Here is a 19,212-nt window from a genome sequence, read left to right as displayed (position 1 = left end):
GGAAAGTGGATTAATTCTCAGACTTGGTGTAATGATGATCAATATTTAAGGCAAGAAACAACAAGTATAATTGGAAACATAGACTCTTGGTTCAGGCCTCTTATTCAGAATGCAACACCTAGAACAGGGTTTCTCAATCTCGGCAATACTGAATGTTGAGCTAGATAACTCTGTTGTGGGGGGCTGTCCTGTGCAGCCCTGGCCTCTACCAACCAGATGCCAGGAGCACCTCCACTCCCTCTTCTTAGTTAATGATAACCAAAAATATCTCCAAACATTGCCAAATATCCCCTAGAGCAGCAGTCCCCAACCTTTTTGTACCAGAGACCAGTGCTCCTATGAAAATCTAATACCTGATGATCTGAGGTAGAGCTGAGGTGGTAATGCTAGCGCTGGGGAACAGCTACAAATATGGATGAAACTTCACCCTCTCGCCCACCTGCCACTCACCTCCTGCTGTGTAGCCCAGTTCCTAACAGGCCACATACAGGTACTGGTCTGTGGCCCAAGGGTTGGGGATCCCTGCTCTAGAGGGTAAAACCACCCTGGGGTTGAGAATCACTGACCTAGAATAAACAACTTAAGAGAGCAAAAATGAGAGAGAGATTATATATGGTAAAAAATAAAATTTGTAGGGGGGAAGAAAGCTCTATAGGTTGCATAAAAATAGAATTAACATAGTACTGAGATTTTCTCAGTAATTAAAAATTCTATCACAGTTACTCTTAAATGCACAGATTTTTAAAAGTTTTCAAAAGTTAATCCCTCATACTATATATCAGAAAGATTTTATCCAACATTATCTGGGGTAGTAATTATAGAAATTACATATATGCTTTTCAACTTCATAGGTACAGTGAGGACATTTGCCTGCCCTTACCCCTCAAAACTTAACCCTAATCCATAATAGTTCTAAAGCAGCCAATTCAGATAGATTTTTAAATCTTGATTTTGAAAATATAAATGCATAAAATATGTTTCAAGTAAAAACTAAGGTAAGACAGACTCCTTCCAATTTATGCTCTCAGGGACAACACACCCCCAAAAATGCATTCCATATCACTTTTTAAATCTATGATACATATATGATTGGCTCTACTTCAAGGAACTTGTAAAATATTTACTTGCTTCTAAGGGTACGAATGTAGCAGAGAGAATAAAAGTAAACTACAATGATAACTTGAATTTTCCCCATATGATCATGTGAGGGAAAGAAAAAAAACAAAACAAAATAGGTTCTCCAAAAGGAAACCTGGCAAAATTATCACAAACTCAAATACTGCCATATTTGCTAAAAATTAAGAAATGAGGAAGACATTTTCTGGACAATGGATTAACTTTATATGAAAATTTCTACCAACTCAAAAAATTTTTCGATCTAAACAGCTACCCCTGACTGATTTTTCTTCTATAATTCCAAGTACTGAAAAAATTTAGTAATTAGGTTCGGCTCTTCTAGGGCAAATGTGTGTCACCATCGCTCCTTCTGGGCCATCATTTGCTGCGTGTCAATTTTGTTCTAAAGGGTTTTACAAACTTCAGTAACCACATTATGTCCCTGTGGTACAAAAGGGGGCAATCAACACAACGATAGAGATGAAAAAACCTTGTGATGTGGCTAGAAGACCAGCACCACTGACCATTACTGTAATGTTAGTTCAGGAGAAAGTGGGAGATTTGTTCGAGAACTCAAAATTAGGCACCATGAGCATGCTGCTCTAGACCCATGCATCATTTGTGCTGTAGATCAAGGCTCTTTTGAACCTGCACAAGGCAACAGGTCCATGAGCCACAGCAATTTAGGGTGTTTGCCATAATACTTTCAGAGATACATCAAGGAGGCTTGCTCAACAAATTTTCAAGAAGATAATGTGAACAAGAACAGAACATATTTTTAGCAAAAAGAAGAAAAATGTGCTAATTTTAAAGCTTTGAAGTATTAACTCATACTCCCATTTAATATTAATATATCTAGGATTAAAAGCATAAAAGAGTTTCTGAAGATTAAATGCATTAGAACGATTACATACTAATTAGATCTATGCAAGATTTTAATTTAATAAAATCATGTTTAGACATTGTTTACTTTTTCTTTCTTCACTTCTATATACTACCCCCATAATGGACACCATGTACTGGACAAACAGCTACCTTAATTTATTCATTTCCATATATTTTCTTTTTAAGTTCTAAATAAAAAAAACAATAGCCAGGATATAGTAGGCTTTCTTAAAAATTATTGTAAAATGAAGCTAAAAAACATGAAATGCTTCCTTATTAGGTAGGACTATTATAAGTTCTCTTGAGTTCAAGAAGGGGACTGAAATTTCTTTCAAAAAAATGCTGAGTATAAGATATTTTAAAAATCATGGACACAGACAGTGGATTAGTGGTTATCAGAGGTAAGGGGGGCAAGGGGAAGGCAGATGGGGTAAAGGGGATCAAATATTTGGTGACAGAAGGAAATTTAACTTTGGGTGGTGAACACAAATAATACATATGACGTATTATTGGATTATACACTTGAAACCTATTTGATTAATCACTGGCACCCCAATAATTTTAATTTAAAAATAAAATGCAAAAAAAAACACCCTCTTCCAAAACACAAAAAACAAAGAGAATAGAATGTAAATGTTAACATCATCTACTTATCTGCAGTAGCCGAGAGTGAAAAGAATAAAATACCTTGCATTTTAAGCAGAATTCAAAACCAAAGGCAATTAAAAGTACTACATTTTCCTATTGATTTCCATTGTAAGGTTAGCTCTTCCTCTCCTGAAAACGTTTCAGAGATGGTATTAAGATAGTCAATAAGGGAGCTATTCCAGTTCGACTCTTTATCTAGAGTGAGCACCATGACACAAGTGTGGAGGCATGCCATTTGCTAGCCCTTCCCATCTTCCACAGAAACAAACTGATTCCCAAGTAACAAAAATTAAAGCCCTACTGGCTCAAATTGTATACCTGCTATGTCCTGGCAGACAGAGGAACTCAATCAATAAAAATTGCTTATATAATATCTATTATTGAGCAACATCTAAGAAACAATACAAATGCCAAAAAAAGAAAATGTTTTCTTCACCAAAAAGGTTATCTCTCATAAATGGCATGCTAGCTTTGCAAGTCTCATCCTGGTCACCTTATGAAGCACACACACTGCGCTGTTTCCTTTTAAGCATCCTTTGGCCCCTTGTCCTCTTATCTGTTTAGAACCCAGCCCTCTGCCCATCTCCCTCTGTATACTCTTCCCTGGTGATCTAATTTACTATTCCAGCTCAATTACTATCGCCTTGGTAATGACTCATCTACCTCTCCTGCCCAGACCTGTCATCGGAGCTTGAGAAACATCCCTACCTGCCCAAAGGGATGTCTAGGTGCCTCAAAATTAGCAAAGCCCCTTGAAACTCACATCTTCGGTGTCCCTTGTCTCAGAAAACACAATTATCCATCATTTACCCAAGATAAAACTAAGAGTCATCTTTGCACCTTTTCCTTTCTTACCTTCAACATCTAATCACCAATCCTTGAATATTTCATCCCCTAAGTCTCTGTAGAATCTTCCTTAGTCCAAGCTATCGACAACTCTCATGTGAACCATTTTAACAACTGGTTACACTACTTTAGTCCTGTTTCTCTCCAATTTATTCTCCATATTGCGATCAGTGCGAGCTTTCAAAAACACCGATCTAATAATGTCAGTTTCCTCTTAAAGTCATCTGGTGGCTTCTTATTGCCATTAGGATAAAGTCTAAATTCCTTAAGGACACTTACAAAGCCCTATGGGGCCTGACTCCTTCCTGCTTACATCTCCAGCTTCATCTCTCCCAATTCCTGCCATGCTGAACTTCTTTCAGTTCCAGGAAGCTGAGCTCTCTTGCCTCCAACCCTTCACAAGAGCAGTTATCCCTTCTGGTTAAGACCACCCAGTCTCATGTAGGTTCCTTTCCTCTAATTCTCACCTTTCCTGCAGTCAGAATACAATTGGTACTTCCTTTCTAGACTTCCAAACTAGCCCAGATCCCCCTGCTATGTGAACCCACAGTATTCTGAAGGGCTCTAACAGAATTCAAGCCTGACACATAGTCACACGCAGGAAACATCTGCTGAATGAATGAAATGCAGGGGAAAGACATCCTAAAATATCAAGTAGTGCTATATCTCCATTTGGCAGGTGAAAGAGAATCCTCTCCCAGACCTTAGTAATTCTATGCAGAAATCCGTGACAGCCACAGGTTTTGGACTCTGCTTTATGTTGTCTCAGGGAAGGAGAGAAGCAGCTCTGGCAGTGTAGCTGCAATGTGTGGCACCAAGTGAGACATATGACAGGGACTTACTTCAATAAGCGAATTGCATGGCTGAAGCCATCACCTTCCATTTGTACTCCTTGATGCGGAATCTCCAAATTGGACAACTGGAAAGAAAAAAGCACAGTTATAATATACCACCAATTTTACAAAGGAAACTACCTTTTCTAAGTGCTACGGCCTAGTCTCATGGCATCTGTTCTAGGGCCACTCTTTCTTAAAGTTACAACATATTAGGCATGAGCACTGGCCACATCATTTGATTTCCTGGGAAACTATATTATGTCCAGTGAACTCAAAGATGACCCAGAGCTTCTAGTTAAAACACTCCTCCATAGGTGGCAAATCTTCAAAATTCGGGACACTGATCTAATTTTTTTAGTGAGTTAAAAGTATCCAGAATCAATTCTGGTGGTTCCAAATTGTACAACTGTAAAATAATACTGGCTTTCTTGTGTAATTCAATAATGGCTTGAAACACTGAATGATAGTCATATCTGACTTCTAATCACAAACAGTATTTTTTAGTTTATAACTTTTCTGGAATATTTTTAACAAACTATTTCCTGTGTGAAACCCAAGAAGACAAGATATCCAATTTATGCATTTACCCAAATGAGGTAGCTTTCCCAATTGCAGGATTCAGAAAATGAGTTAAAAAAAGAATGCAGGGATAATGCTTGAGACCCTATCAGTGGGACTACAGGTTATTTAGATATGCCAGAAAGTCATCTGACCTACCAAAGAAAGGCTTGCCTTTGGCAGATATTCCCAGGTCTTCTACGCACTATTTATACTCACCTTGTTCCAGAAAGGATTTAAGGCAGCCCTTAGTATTTTACTGAATCCTGCTCTTTTGGACTGGGAAGAGCAGAGGTTTAGAAAAAAAGCTACTGACCAAACAGGCAGTGAGGGTTCAGATTCAAAAGGAAGCAAAGTGTGGGAGGGCTCAAAAATGTTGCCTTTATACTATGTATCTTCTGAGATATGAACATGCTAGGCAAGATTAGATTTAGTTAATCGCATCTCAGTATAAATTGCTTTATGCACAAAATGTGCTTGCTTTTATCTTTAACATGTCTTTTTCAATGAGAGAAGAAAAAGTAGGTAAGATTTAAGTGCTTGACTGAGTTCAAGAGTACTACAGAATGTTCTTACATGTCTCATAAGTGCAACAGATATAGGAACACAGAGGAGGACAGAGATGACTGTCTGTAGGTGTTAATCTATGTGAGAACTACAAAAACACAAGTTTCTGCAGGCGGAGGAGAGGAAAGAATTATATTACATCACCCCTAGGTACCATGTAGCCTCCCTTCCCGTTGCAAAGGTAGTAACTGAATGACATTCATAAAATCAATCCACATGGCACAAAGAAAAAGCCCAAGAACACAGTCAAGCAGATAGGAAGCATGAACACTGTCTGTACAGTTTAGGATATATGGCCAGTACCCCGACAAGAGGACATTCATCAAGCTCGTAGCTCTAAGACCTAGGACACTGAGGACAGGAATATCTATTTTAGGTGCCTGTTTCTGGGCTTGGATTTCTCTGGGCTATGAGTGCTCTTCACAATGTCATACCTTATGTCCTGCCTTCAGATCCCAAAACCCTATAAAGCAGGGGTCAACGTACAACAGCTCATGGGCCAAATGAAGGCCACTATCTGTTTTTGTGTTACTGGAACATGGCCATGCTCATTTATTTAAATATTAACTATGGCCAGTTCACACTACACAAGATCTGAGTAGTTGTGGTATGAGACCGTATGACCCATACACCTAAAATATTTACTATCTGGTCCTTTACAGAAAAAGTTTACTGATCCCTGCTCTAAAGCATGAAAGTGTTTCCAAGAAGTTTTTCCAAGACTATCATTATCAGCTCAACTGAAATAATCCAATTCCACATTTCTAGGTCTCTTGATTCATAATAATTTACAGAAGGGAAAAGTCTTAGAAAAAGTAAAACTTTAAACTAGAAATAAGGTTTTAGTGTATCACTTTTAAAGCCCTGTTTGGAAATACAAAAGTACAGGTTCTGCTACTTCCCTTTACTTCCATGTTTGGAGATCATGCTAGGTATCACAACTGTGTATTCTTGAAAAACACCAATTCTGTATAAGTCTACTGCTTCTTCCATGTGACAAAAGTAAATTTAGTTTAATATTCTTTCTGACCTATTTCCCAGAAAGGAACCCAATTTTATTAGTGTGTAAGCAATATGTATGTCTTCACCAATTCAAAAATAAACCACCCCTTAATCAACTAACCATCTCTAACAGTTAAATAATGCTCCTACTAACAGGTATACAAAATGTTAATTTGCAGAAGTTGTACTTTTTTTTAAAACTGAGAAGAATTTACTTTCCATTTCCATAAAGAACAGAAGACCCACAATTTGGAATCAGAGAGATGAAATAATTTAAGTCCTGTTTTACATGTGTATCATGAGATACCATTTCAACCCCGTCCCACCCAAAATGAACAAGATTACAACTATTCTGATTCTCCTAATGGAATCCACGTAGGTTTAGCAAAGCATCTTAAAAATCGCTCTTTCATTTAGAGTATCCAAAATCGTTCCAAATAATTACCTCCAATCGAAGTCCTACGAATGGCATATTTGTATCACACATAGCAACAAAGTGAGCTAGAATTTTATTGAAGGCACACGTTTCTTCTGATCGTTTAGTTTTCTTGGGTTCTACTGGACATGAATCATCAGACAACTAGAATTTAAATAAAGAACACAAGTGGGTAAAAAAGTACATGTGATGTAATTAGTTAAAGCAGTTAAACTATTATGACAAAGCTCAAGGTTAACCAAAAATCTTATTCATTCAACAAATATTTATTAAGCAAACACTGGCCTAAATCGGGAAAATTTAGTAGTAAATATTGTATATTTAACAAGCTCTCTTGTGGAAAATGGTGTACAATTAATTATTAATTAAAAGGGAAGCATTTTCAAGAAAATACAGACAATTGTTACTTCAACTTTATTGCTGCCCAGTCTCTTAAAACCCATATCTAATTCTTTCCCATGTTAAAAACAATGAAAGAACACAATGAAGTTAACACACGCCAATTTTGTGCTCCTTTCCATATGTGATCATACCTTGCGCTTAGTACTGGTTCTAGGATGTTTTCCGGTTTTTGTACGAAAAATCAATTCCTGGATGTTTTCCTTGAACTGCTGCAGCAGGAGTGCCATGACAGGGCTGTCTTCACGATCTGCAGCACTCACAGACATGAAGTAGTACTTGTATGACAGCTGTGTGGGTTTATTGGGAACCTCCAACATCTCTACAACCTAAAATGGCCCAAATCGGAAATGAGACTCAGAAAAATAATTATTAGGTGTTGGATGTTTTCCTCCTTATAGCAAGTAGGGCTCAGAATTATAAATCTAATATTCATGTCTTTTTTCTTTAAACAAAGACAAATCAATCATGATATCAAAAAAAGCATTCCTAGTAAATATAAATTTGTTTTCTAAAAAACAGATCACACTAAAGAAGATCAATAACAGTAAAAGCAACCATAGACTATAGCAAATGGGACATTTAGACCAGCAGTCCCCAGCCTTTTTGGCACCAGGGACCAGTACTCCTCTGAGAATCTAATTCCCGATAATCTGAGATGGAGCTGAGGCAGTGATGTCAGCACTGAAGAGCGGCTGCAAATACAGATAAAGCTTCGCTAGCCTGCTTGCAGCTCACCTCCTGCTGTGCAGCCAGGTTTCTAACAGGCCCTGGACCGGTACCGGTCCTGGCCAGGAGGGGTTGGTGGGGGGGCAGGGGAGGATGGGGATCCCTGATTTAGATTATTCACATTAGGTGTCCTTGATGTTTATACCTTAGCTTATAAATTTAAAAAATGTTATGCTTAAGTGCAGAGGGTCTGCTAGATTTTCTAAAATGGTATCTATTTTAAATTGCTCTGCTGTCTCTATTAATCATTAAAACATCCTAAGAATTCCACTATTATGGTAGAGAAAAGTGACAATTATCTCTCATACTTGGAAGCCTGTAAAAATAAACCCTGACTTTTCAACTGAAAAAGGTAGTCACTGTGAGAATAATAATCTCAAGAAGATTCAACACTGAAAAAAAGGTTACCAAAAAAGGTGCCAAGTACTGTTCTAACTACTTGACGAATAGTAATACATGTACTACTCCTAATGATTCCGTGAAGTAGGGATTCTCATCTTCATTTTTCTGACGAGGAAACTGAGACACAAAAAAGTCAGGTTACTCAGTAAGAGCCAAGAAGTGGTGGATTCACGCTTTGATCCCAAAAGTTTGGCTCCAGAGACCTTGCTGTTGTTACCCACTATACCAGCTTACTATTTTCAAGGTCTACCTGAAATTTAAGAAAAGTCCTCTAAATACATTAGTGAGAGAAATAAATGCCATTAGGCAAGGCTCCTGACCAATACACTTTCCTGTCTGTCTTCCTACTTCTCCCTTCTGACGCCCCTCCCCACACATTCTTTTCAGGAAATTGTTTGGCCAACATCTAGGCATCACACTGATACACCTGAGGAAATGAAAGAATTAAAAGTAAAAGGGACACTTCATCGAATAAAATATATGAATGGCAAATAAGCACATAAAAAGATATTCATCATCAGTCATGAGGGCAGTGAAAATTATGACTACAATAAGATACCACCACATACCTATCAGAATGGCTAATTAAGAAAAAAAGTTTAGAATACCAAGTCCTGGCAATAATGCAGAATGGTCCAGCCACATTGGAAAACAGTTTAGCAGTTTTTTATAAAGCTAAACATATACTTACCATACGACCCAATAATCCCGCTTCTATTTATCCAAAAGAAATGAAAACAAATTCACAAAAAACCTATAAGCAAATGCTTATAGCATTCTTATTCATAACTGCCCCAAATTAGAAACAACCCAGATGTCTTTCAACTGGACTGGTTAAACAAACCGTGGCACATTTATACCATGGAATACTACTCGGCAATAAAAAAGGTGAACTGGTATTATATATACGATATGGATGAAAAGTCAAAGGCGTTATGCTGAAAGAAACTGAACTGAAAGGCAAAACTAGAGACAGAAAACAGGCCAGTGGTCACTAATTGAGAGTGGGGAAGGGTTGGATTACAGAGGGACAGCATGAAGGAATCTGGGCGGAAGGTGACGGCTCTGTTCTGTGTCCTGTTAAGATGGAGGTTATAAAACTGTTTTATTAAAAACCAAGATACAAAAACATTTATTAAAAACCAAGATACAAAAAAGTGAATTTCTACTACATGTAAATTATATCTTAATAAATCTGAGAAAAGTAAAATGGCAGAAAGACATTTAAAGACAGCAAGATTTTCCTCTGTTCTTAATGTCCATGGTAGTAGTTTTTCCACTTCTGTAAATGTATCATTCCTAAGTGAAATATGGAGAATAAAGAGTAACATATATTCAGTTTTAGTCTAAATCATGTGATACAAACTATTGTTTTATAACAAATCGCTAGTCATTAAAACTAAAGACTGGCTTTTTGTTGCTACTGAATAAGGTCAAAAAATAATAAATTACAACCATTTTATTTTGTGTGTGGATGAGCATAAGATCTTTGTGTTCATAGGTTTGATTATTGTGTGTATATTCTGCATATCATTTCAAATGTTGACCAGGCAGCTCACCAAGAAATGAAACAACAACCATTTGTCACATTCCAAATCTAGTTCCACAGCTGGTCTTTAAATTTCAGGAAAAAAGTGAAATTCACATCAATGAGATTTATTAGTTTACAAAAGTTAACTCTAACTTAAGATATGTCAGACTATACATAGGGCACTTTTTGAAGATATCTTTTAAAAGCAGAGCTCAAAACCCTAAAAAAAAATTCTCTCCCACTACCTTCAATCAACAATCCTGAATTAAGTTTCTCGAATACCTTAGATTCTTTGCCAGAAGCATCTACTTGGTGTACACCAAAATTTTTACAAGCAGGGAAATGTAGGTACATGAAAATTCCTACAAGCAGGGAAATGTATTAGGGTGAGTTCATATTTCAATTTTTGCAAATTTCAACCAATTCAAAGATCTCAAAAAAACTAACTGGAAAGCACCTAGAAAGAGTGAAAAAGGAATAAGAAAGGATTTTACTATGCACTGAAAGGTACATGCAATCAATAAAGTAGATATACATGCCTTTAATCACTAAAGGATGAGGAAATAAGCTCTCTCAGACACCCCTTATTTAAAACGCTGCATTATGCAAGTTAACATTTGATTAAAAACAAACAAATTTATCTGACACTAAAACATCTCCAAACCTTCACAATAAGAAAAAGCCCAGGGTGAGGAATGGGGACATATCTTATATTCCCCAACCCTGCCTATCATTTTATAATTTCTTAGAAACATGATTTTCCTCTCTCCTCTATCCCTACCTCCGGGGTTGAGAATCACTATATGAAAGTCAACGATTCAATAAAATATATTTGCAAACAATAAATCATTCAAGATACTAACAGAATTACTGAACCCGATTGCCCAAATCATCCTTTTGCATACTTACAATGTAGTATTGTGGCAGACGGGTAAGTTTAATGAACAGCTTATTCTTAGAAAGTTTTCCAATAGGATGGGTTGAGTAATTGGACAGCTGCAAAGTGTCTGTGCTTATTGTAGGCAGATGTTTTATAGATTGTTTGCAACGCTGTTGTCCAAGCCAAAACCTTAATTAAAAAAAAAATCCGCATAATAAAATCATATTTTTCTGATTGTGTCCTATTAATTTATAAGTAATTATTAAAGACCACTAAAAAACTAATTAATTTGTAATTTCGCAGAACTAGTAAAAGGATACAAGACCATAATAATGAATCATTTACCCAGTTTTATATTGAACTGTTAGTTTTAGTTCTAGTTTACGGAGTTTAAACTGCAATGTGAATGATTTTGATTAGTTATAAGGTAAAATTAATTAGTATTAAGGCTGAGATACTATATCAATTTATTATAAGGAATGACAGATTTCCTATGGTTTATAAAACAACACAAACTAATCTCAACATCCTTTATAAAATGTCTGAAGTGTTTATGAAACAAATAGAACAACAGAAAATAAGTATAAAAGAACCTCATTTTTTCTGGTATCACTGGAGATATATAGTCCCAGTTTTTGTACTGTAAGTATCAATAACCTTCTTTCTCTCCTGTCTGTTAAGTCACCAGATTTCACTGTAATGCTTTTCATAGTACTCCTTTTATTTGATTATCTATCCTTGAGGCTAGGACATCATATAATAGGTGAAAAGAGGGTATGTGAAAAAGAGATTTCACAAACTCTCACTGATTCACAATGACATAACTACTGAAATTAAGAATAGGAACTTAGAAACTTCACAGCAACATGATAATGCCACAATATCAAAGTTCATGATCAGTAGGCTTGCTTTGCTGAACAGGGTACAGACCAGTTCCGTTACTATTGGATCTCTTTGGTGAGCTGAACGTGGTACAAACTCTACTAGTTGTACAGTAAAACCATGCTATAATATATGACATTTTAAGAGTAGTTTGTCAACTACTACCCAAAAATGTATAAAATCTGGAAAACAAATTTAACTGTAATTTCACAGGACCATTTGCTAGATAGAACTGGCTACTAATGAAGGGAATGAAGATAAATTCTGAAAATATACTAATAATTGCTTCATTTTAGATAAAAGTTAAAAATTAATATCCTGAACTTGCCAAAACTGCTTTCAAGTCTACTTCCAGTCTCATCAACATACCTTTGTGAGACTAGTATCTCTACTATGTATGTTATTAAAAGAAAAACATAAAAACCATTAAGATATACATTATCTCCTATAATTAGCATTATCATCAATCCAACCTAGATCGGTTAAGTTATGGACAAGAAACAAACTCATCTGTCACATTTAAAATTCTAAATACAAGATATTACAAATACAATATAAACAAAAGACAGTCTCTTCAAAGCATATATGAAATTGATATTTTACTCTTGACTTTGTTTTGTTATAACTTTGTGTAATAAAAAATTTAAGCATAAGAGTAAATTTTCTATATTGTCTGTTATATACAGTTTCAATGAAAAATGTATGTATATTTTGAATTTTTTTTCTAATGTTTGCTCTGATTATATTTACTGAAATGTAATTTTATGTCTGGACTCTAATAATAAAAAAATTGAGGCTTATATTGTGTACATGCTTTTTCATTTCTTTTTTCTAGAATTTGTTTTCATTGCATATTATTAAAAAAAGTAATCACAGGAATGGATGCTCAACATCACTAGTCATTAGGAAAATATAAATTAAAACCACAGTGAGATACTTCATCATACTCACTAGGATGGCTATCGTCAAAGACAATAACAAAAGCTGGCATGGATGTAGAGAAATAGAAACCCTCAGACATTGCTGATACAACTATAAAGTGGCACACAGCTACTCTGGAAACTAGTTTGGCAGTTTCTTTAAAAAGTTAAACAGAAATTTACCTATGACCCAGCAATTCCATACCTAGTGGAATGAAAATGTAAATCTATACATAGACTTGCACATAAATATTCACAGCAGCATTATTCATAATAGCCCAAAAATGGAAACAAATCCAAATGTCAATCAATTGATAAATGGATAAAATGTGATATATTCACAGTAGAATATTATTCAGTCATAAAAAGGAAAAAGGAATGAAGTACTGATGTTACAACACGAACTCTGAAACATTATGCTAAGTGAAAGAAGCCAGTCACAAAAGACTACATATCTTGATTCCATTTATATAAAATGTCCAGAAAAGAAAAATTTACAAAAATGTAAAGTAGATTCATAGTTGCCTGGAACTGAGGTTGGGAATGGGAATTAACTGTAAATGAGCATCTTTTGGGGGTAATGGAAATGTTCCAAATGTTCTAAAACTGAATTGTGGTTATGGTTGCAAAACTCAGTCAATTTATTATATGTCATTGAACTGTACATTTAAAATGAGTGGATTTTATTTTTATTTTCCCCACACGTCTCCTCCCACATGCTCGTGGCGTGCACCCAGGGGGGCCTGGCGCACCTGAGGTATGGTCCATGGTTCCACCTGGGACACGAACCCAGGACCTTCTGTGTGTAAAGCAGACGTGCTAATAACCACTACACTATGGAGCCACCCCATGAATGGATTTTATGCTAGGTAAATTGTACTTTGATAAATTTATCTCGAAAAATTAATGTCCCATGATAGATTAGTGATAAACTGGTTATTCACCAAAGATCATTTGAGAAGCATCATTGTAAGTGACAACTTCTTACAAATAAATTATGTGAGTTTTAGTACAGACACACATTTGATAAGTTTAAGGCTTTTGGGACTTAGTTTTCTGGTTTAGGTTATAATTCTGCTAGCTGGAATGGCCAGATAAATAACCCAAAGTTATGCAAGATGTGAATTATTAAGCATTTAAGTATTTAAACATTGCTTGTTTAGCCGAAATTCACAAAAATGAATAAAAATGACACTAACCACAAAAATTTTAGGAATTGTAACCCTGAATAACGACTATCATTTTTCATACAGATAAACTAAACAGCTGTTCAAAAGAAGGCTTATGTAAAATTATTTATCTATTGGCATTAAAAATCATGTCCTGTTAATGAAAAAAATGACTTGATATCAAATTCTTAAAATATTTATAAAACCAAAACTTGCAAAAGGAGAAGACTACAGGCTTAGAAGATCACAAAATAGATCCCACTGAACTGTCCAGCCTTCTCCATTTGCCAGCTTTAGTTTTGATCTCTGAAGTATATTTTTATCCCTTGGAATTTTGTTTTATTAATTTTAAAAGAGAGTTTGTTAGCGCTGCCATAATGGTACCTTTGTATACCAGGGTGGTAATGAAACCTCATAGAAGTATCTCTAGCTCCATTTTCAATTTAATTTAGTTTAACAGTATCAAGTAGTCAAAAAACTTTGAGACAAATTGAATGACAGTATTAGAGAAGCAGAAATAATTATTCTAGAAGCGTCAGCTGGTAGATTCATACCATGAAGATTATCCTGGATAAGAACAAATAAGACTCTATTTCAGAGAACACTGGATACAATAATATTCATTATGTAAGTGATATGTAGAGAAAATGCTGCAAGGAAGGAAAGGTGAGTGTCATGCTCTTCATACCTGTATTTGCTCTAGAGGGGAATTTGATACAAAGCACTGCCATCTTGGACCTGTTCCAAGAGAATTCATATTCTAAGTATCAAAAGGTGCTCAAGTTTCATGTCATAAACATTAAGGTCAGTGACTCATCAAGAGTAATGATGGAGAAAATATATCTTGTCAAAATAAGTTCCCATTTTTACTCTTGAACTAAATAAATAAGCTTACTTAAGTTGTTGAATCCAAGGAATGATCCGTTTCATATCATCATTCACAGACTTCTCCATGTCATCTAAAGTGGCCTGGTCTATAGAATAAAGCACATTAATTCCTTATACAAGACACAAAATACCTAGGTAGCCCAATATGTAAATAAAATTATTATTTTAGGCAGAAAGGAATGTTATTTTTGAGTCAGAGAAAACTAAACTAAATGCATCATTAGGCATAAATTAACCTAATTTGTTAACTTTGTTTAACATTTGGGGAGAGTTATAGTTAAGATAACTAATTAATAGCAAATGTACACTAGCAGGAAGAATAAGAACTACACGAATTAGTTCTTTGCCTATATTTTAATCATCAAAACTCTTAGTCTAGTTAACTAATATTTTTAACTTATATGTATTTAAAACTCATATTATTACTAGACTTAGAACCTTTAAAATTATAAAAACTATAAAACTCCATTAAAATGTTTATTTATTAAACACAAATGGTCTCTGGCATGAGCAAGAGCTGTTGGCTGAAGATTAGCATGCTAAATGTCATTTAGAATTTTTAATGACACTAGAAAATGCTAGTGTCAACACTAGAATGTTGAGCAAAAAGCAAAATATAAAACAATTTCAACCAAAGAAAAAATATAGAAAGAACTAGAAAAGCATTGTTATGGATTGAAATGTATACTCTCCCCACCCCCTCCCACACACAAGTCATATGTTGAGGCTCTAACCCCTAATGTGATAGTATTTAGAGGTAGGGCCTTTGGGAGATAATTAGGTTTATATGAGATCATGACATGGGGGCCCTCACGATGGGATTAGTACCCATATCGAAGAGACACTAATGAGTTTGCTCTCTGTCTCTTCCTGCCATGTGTGGACACAGTGAGAAGGCCGACATCTATAAGCCAGGAAGGGAGCTCTCACCATAACCTGACCATGCTGGCAACCTGCTCTCAGACTTCCAACCTCCAGAACTGTGAGAAAATAAATTTCTGTTGTTTAAGCCACCCACTCTGGTTCTGACAAACACACATCCCGTAAAATAACAATGATTGCCAAGAGGCAACTTTTTTTTTTTTTTAATATATTTAGGTTTTTCATTTATGAGTATGTACTGTGTTAATAATCCAAAAAAAAAAAAAAGCAGATAAGTTTTGAAGAACAAATAACTGCCTAGTTGCTTTCAAATCAGAATTAAAAGGTAATTCATAAATGTGTCACTTATCATTTAGCTATCTTATGATGTGATTCAAAGTAATGAGGCCAGTTTTCCATGAGCAGGCCATAGAAAATTCTATCTTTACAGCCATACAATACAACCGGAAAACCTTTTATTTTCATCAATCTATCTAGGTTGATATTAAGTTCAAATTGCAAATGTGCTAATATATTCAAGGACAATGTTCTTTTAGCAATAAAAATAACACTAAGTTCCTAGTAAGTATTTCATCGTTTCAGAACACCAACTCAGTAATATAACATGTTAGAAATCAAACTTTAATTTCTACTGTGTTTAAGTCAGAAAAAAATCCTTTCCTCGAGGATTCTGTACTACAAGTCATCTTAGATGTTTGTATGGTCATATATATGTTCTTTAGCCATGAATGACATGAGAATCCCTCATGGCCATCTCCATGTCACCCAACTACTAGAGGTAAAAGAGTTAATCTAAAAAAAAATCAGCCATCAATATTATTACGTTTATATAAGTAAAACAATATAAATGCAGTTCATATTGGGAAGTTTAACTTCTGGTACAAAAATCCAAAGCAGAGTAAAAATGGACCCCAGGAAACAGACATCAGTAAGTTATTCCTTCCATATCTATTCTAGACACTGCTTATGACACCTCTCCCACTATATAATGGCAGAAAATTATAATTTTGCTTTTGCTAAAAATATTTTTCCTTACATTGAATGACTATATCATTGAGTAACTTACCAAGTCCATAAAGCATCAACTGGAACATTCCAGAATGCAAATCTACAAAAATGTGTAGACACTCCGAATTACCACAGGGCTCCAAGATGGGAACAACAAGAGCTGGAAGTGCAGTCTCTATGGAAGCTGAACAGTTAAGAATTAAAAATTATATTTCTATCTGAGTACTTTCTTTTAAAAAGTATCTCAGTGAGTAGAAACAATCCTGAACATCAGAGGAAAAACATAATTTTTGCAAAATTGGAATATTATTAAGTCAATTAGTAGCTCAAAAGGAAGAACGTAATCTTCAAGGTGACTTGAAACAAACATACCCGTCTCAAATACTACAGCGAAAAAATTCCAAGATTCCTTTAATAGGTTAAAATAGCTAGTGAAAATTTAACTTCACCAGTGAGCTGAGTTCTAATTTTACTTTCAATCAGTAATTACTATTAAGTTAGTTTTTAAGGATTTTCTTTTTGAAGTAGTGGGAAGAAAATTATTTGTTTGGTAAATAGAATAAAATTCATCTATGGCTTAAACATTTTCAATGCCATTCTTCATAAAGAGGTTTTCTGGCAACTAGGGCCCATGTGTTTAAAAAAAAAAAACACTTGAGAACTATTAAATATTATTGATCATGTAGGAAAATTTTTTTCAAGTTATTTATGTAGCTCATTATCAAGTCACAGATAAAATAAGAACATGGGCAACTGCTATAAACAAATTCCCAAAGCTGCCAATATATTTGTTCTAGAGTTTCACAGTATTTTCACCAGGCCCAATTAACTTTTCTCTTAATCCCACAAGTTGAAATGACAAATTCCAGTAAAGGAGCAAAGCACTGAAAGCACACCATTTGCTGACCAGATAGAGGAGCTGTAAAAGGAATATGCTCTTTTGGTTACCACATTCCTCTAAAACTACAGTACAGAAGAAAGGTAGGCAGTGAGGAGAGTGTTAATGTAGGCCCAGCCTTCACCAGGTATGATTTGTCTGTTCTACTTTGTTAAATAAAGACAATAACATCCTGCTGTCTATGCCATGGGTCCATAGGAGGAAGAAATGACAAGTTTGTAAAGGTGCTTTAAAAAGCAAAGGGCTCAACATATTTAATTACCTGTACTCCTTCATGAATTAAAAAAAAACCACACAAACCAACTTCTTATTATGAATTTGCAATAATTAAAATGAGTAAAATTACCATTGGTACTATCTATACAAATCATCAAACAAATTAATAAAGCAAAAAGATTGCAGGAGACATTCAATCAGATGAAAACAAACTGTTTTCAAGTATATCTGACACATATTGTAAACAAATGTTTAACATATAGGTCCAGTAGAACTCTCACCTAAAAAAAAAAAAAAAATAGAACAAAAAAAAACAGAACAAAAAGGCGAATAGAAATTTCTTTTACAATATCTTATAATTCCAACCAGTGTGACAAATTACTTCAAATGTTCTTTCTGCTGAACTATGTTAATATAATAAAAAGTGCTTACAGATTAGAAGCGGAGTTGCTGATTTTTAAAACATATCTGTACTGTTATAATTACTAACAGGGTAGAAAGGTATTCTTTAAAGCAAAACTTTTTAAAGTGTAACAATGGAGCAAAACTAGTTCTGAAAATTGGGATAACAATTATAATTTCAATCTAATTATAAAACTTGAGTATTTTCAAAAAGATAGGGCATCAAAAAGTAGAATATACTACACAATCCAAAAGACAGAAAATACTTTGGTATAGATCTCTGAACTTATTTTATGGCTATTTTCCTTTATGAAAAATAAAATACATAAGGCTCTAAAAGCACTTAAAGGCAAGAGGAGTTAGGTATCCAAAATCGGAGAAATTGTGAAAAAAATATAGAAAGGAGAATTTAAGGCTGTGCAAGATGACAGGACTGTACACTACTTTTTCTTGCAGCAGAATATATACATAGCTCCTCTTTTATTTCTCTCTGTTTACTGAGGACAACAGGAGGAATGGACCAATAGTAATATAAAGTGTGAAGACTGAAGAGAAACAACTAGGCACAATTAGGAATGGTTCTGTGTGGTTCACAGCTTCTGAACTGACCCTGATACCCCAATTCCTGTGCTGACAGATCATACCCCAGGAGAGAGCATCCAGCTTTCAAGAGTCAGGCAATGCTACGAATGGGGTCACATGGCAAGTCACTTTTAGTTCCTTGCACGCCTTTTTATTTGACCTCCCCTCCAAAGTCCTGCCTACTCTCCACTCTCTTCCAAAACATTCCCACCCTCAAGAAACCACACATTGCCATCTGGGCTATACAAAACCTGCTGTCCATGCATTCCCCTAGCCCTCCCTTGAAATGCTCTATTTCCAGGCCACTCAATTTGGCCGATTCCAGTAAGAAGCTAGAAGAAAAGCCAGGTGATTAAGACTGACTGCACTGAAAGATTCCAAGAACAGCCCCTGGCCCAGGCAAAGGATCCAACTAAAGCATGCTTTCCCATCACAAAAGGGGTCAATAAGACTACATGAAGAGTATAAATGCATAAACATGAATTTGAAAAACAAGTTAAAGCATATGTCCTAAAATGGTGGGTCAGCAG

The 19,212-nt window shown here is 35.2% G+C and overlaps 1 protein-coding gene across 2 annotated transcripts in view; it reads right to left on the bottom strand.

Moving 5' to 3' along the window:
• MED14 (mediator complex subunit 14) overlaps positions 1-19,212 on the bottom strand; it is a 67,732-nt gene that overhangs the window by 24,630 nt on the left and 23,890 nt on the right. For both annotated transcript variants that reach the window (XM_006918253.3, XM_006918254.3), the window contains exons 11-16: positions 16,643-16,768; positions 14,702-14,780; positions 10,865-11,024; positions 7,428-7,622; positions 6,904-7,038; positions 4,338-4,414 (exon numbers count right to left, since the gene is read on the bottom strand). In XM_006918253.3, the coding sequence (XP_006918315.1) occupies positions 4,338-4,414; positions 6,904-7,038; positions 7,428-7,622; positions 10,865-11,024; positions 14,702-14,780; positions 16,643-16,768 (772 nt within the window). The remainder of the gene's footprint in view (positions 1-4,337; positions 4,415-6,903; positions 7,039-7,427; positions 7,623-10,864; positions 11,025-14,701; positions 14,781-16,642; positions 16,769-19,212) is intronic.

Source organism: Pteropus alecto, unplaced genomic scaffold, assembly GCF_000325575.1.
Source record: "Pteropus alecto unplaced genomic scaffold, ASM32557v1 scaffold28, whole genome shotgun sequence".
NCBI classification, from domain to species: domain Eukaryota; kingdom Metazoa; phylum Chordata; class Mammalia; order Chiroptera; family Pteropodidae; genus Pteropus; species Pteropus alecto.
Note: the sequence above shows the minus strand (reverse complement) of the source record. Positions and strands in the feature narration are given on the sequence as shown.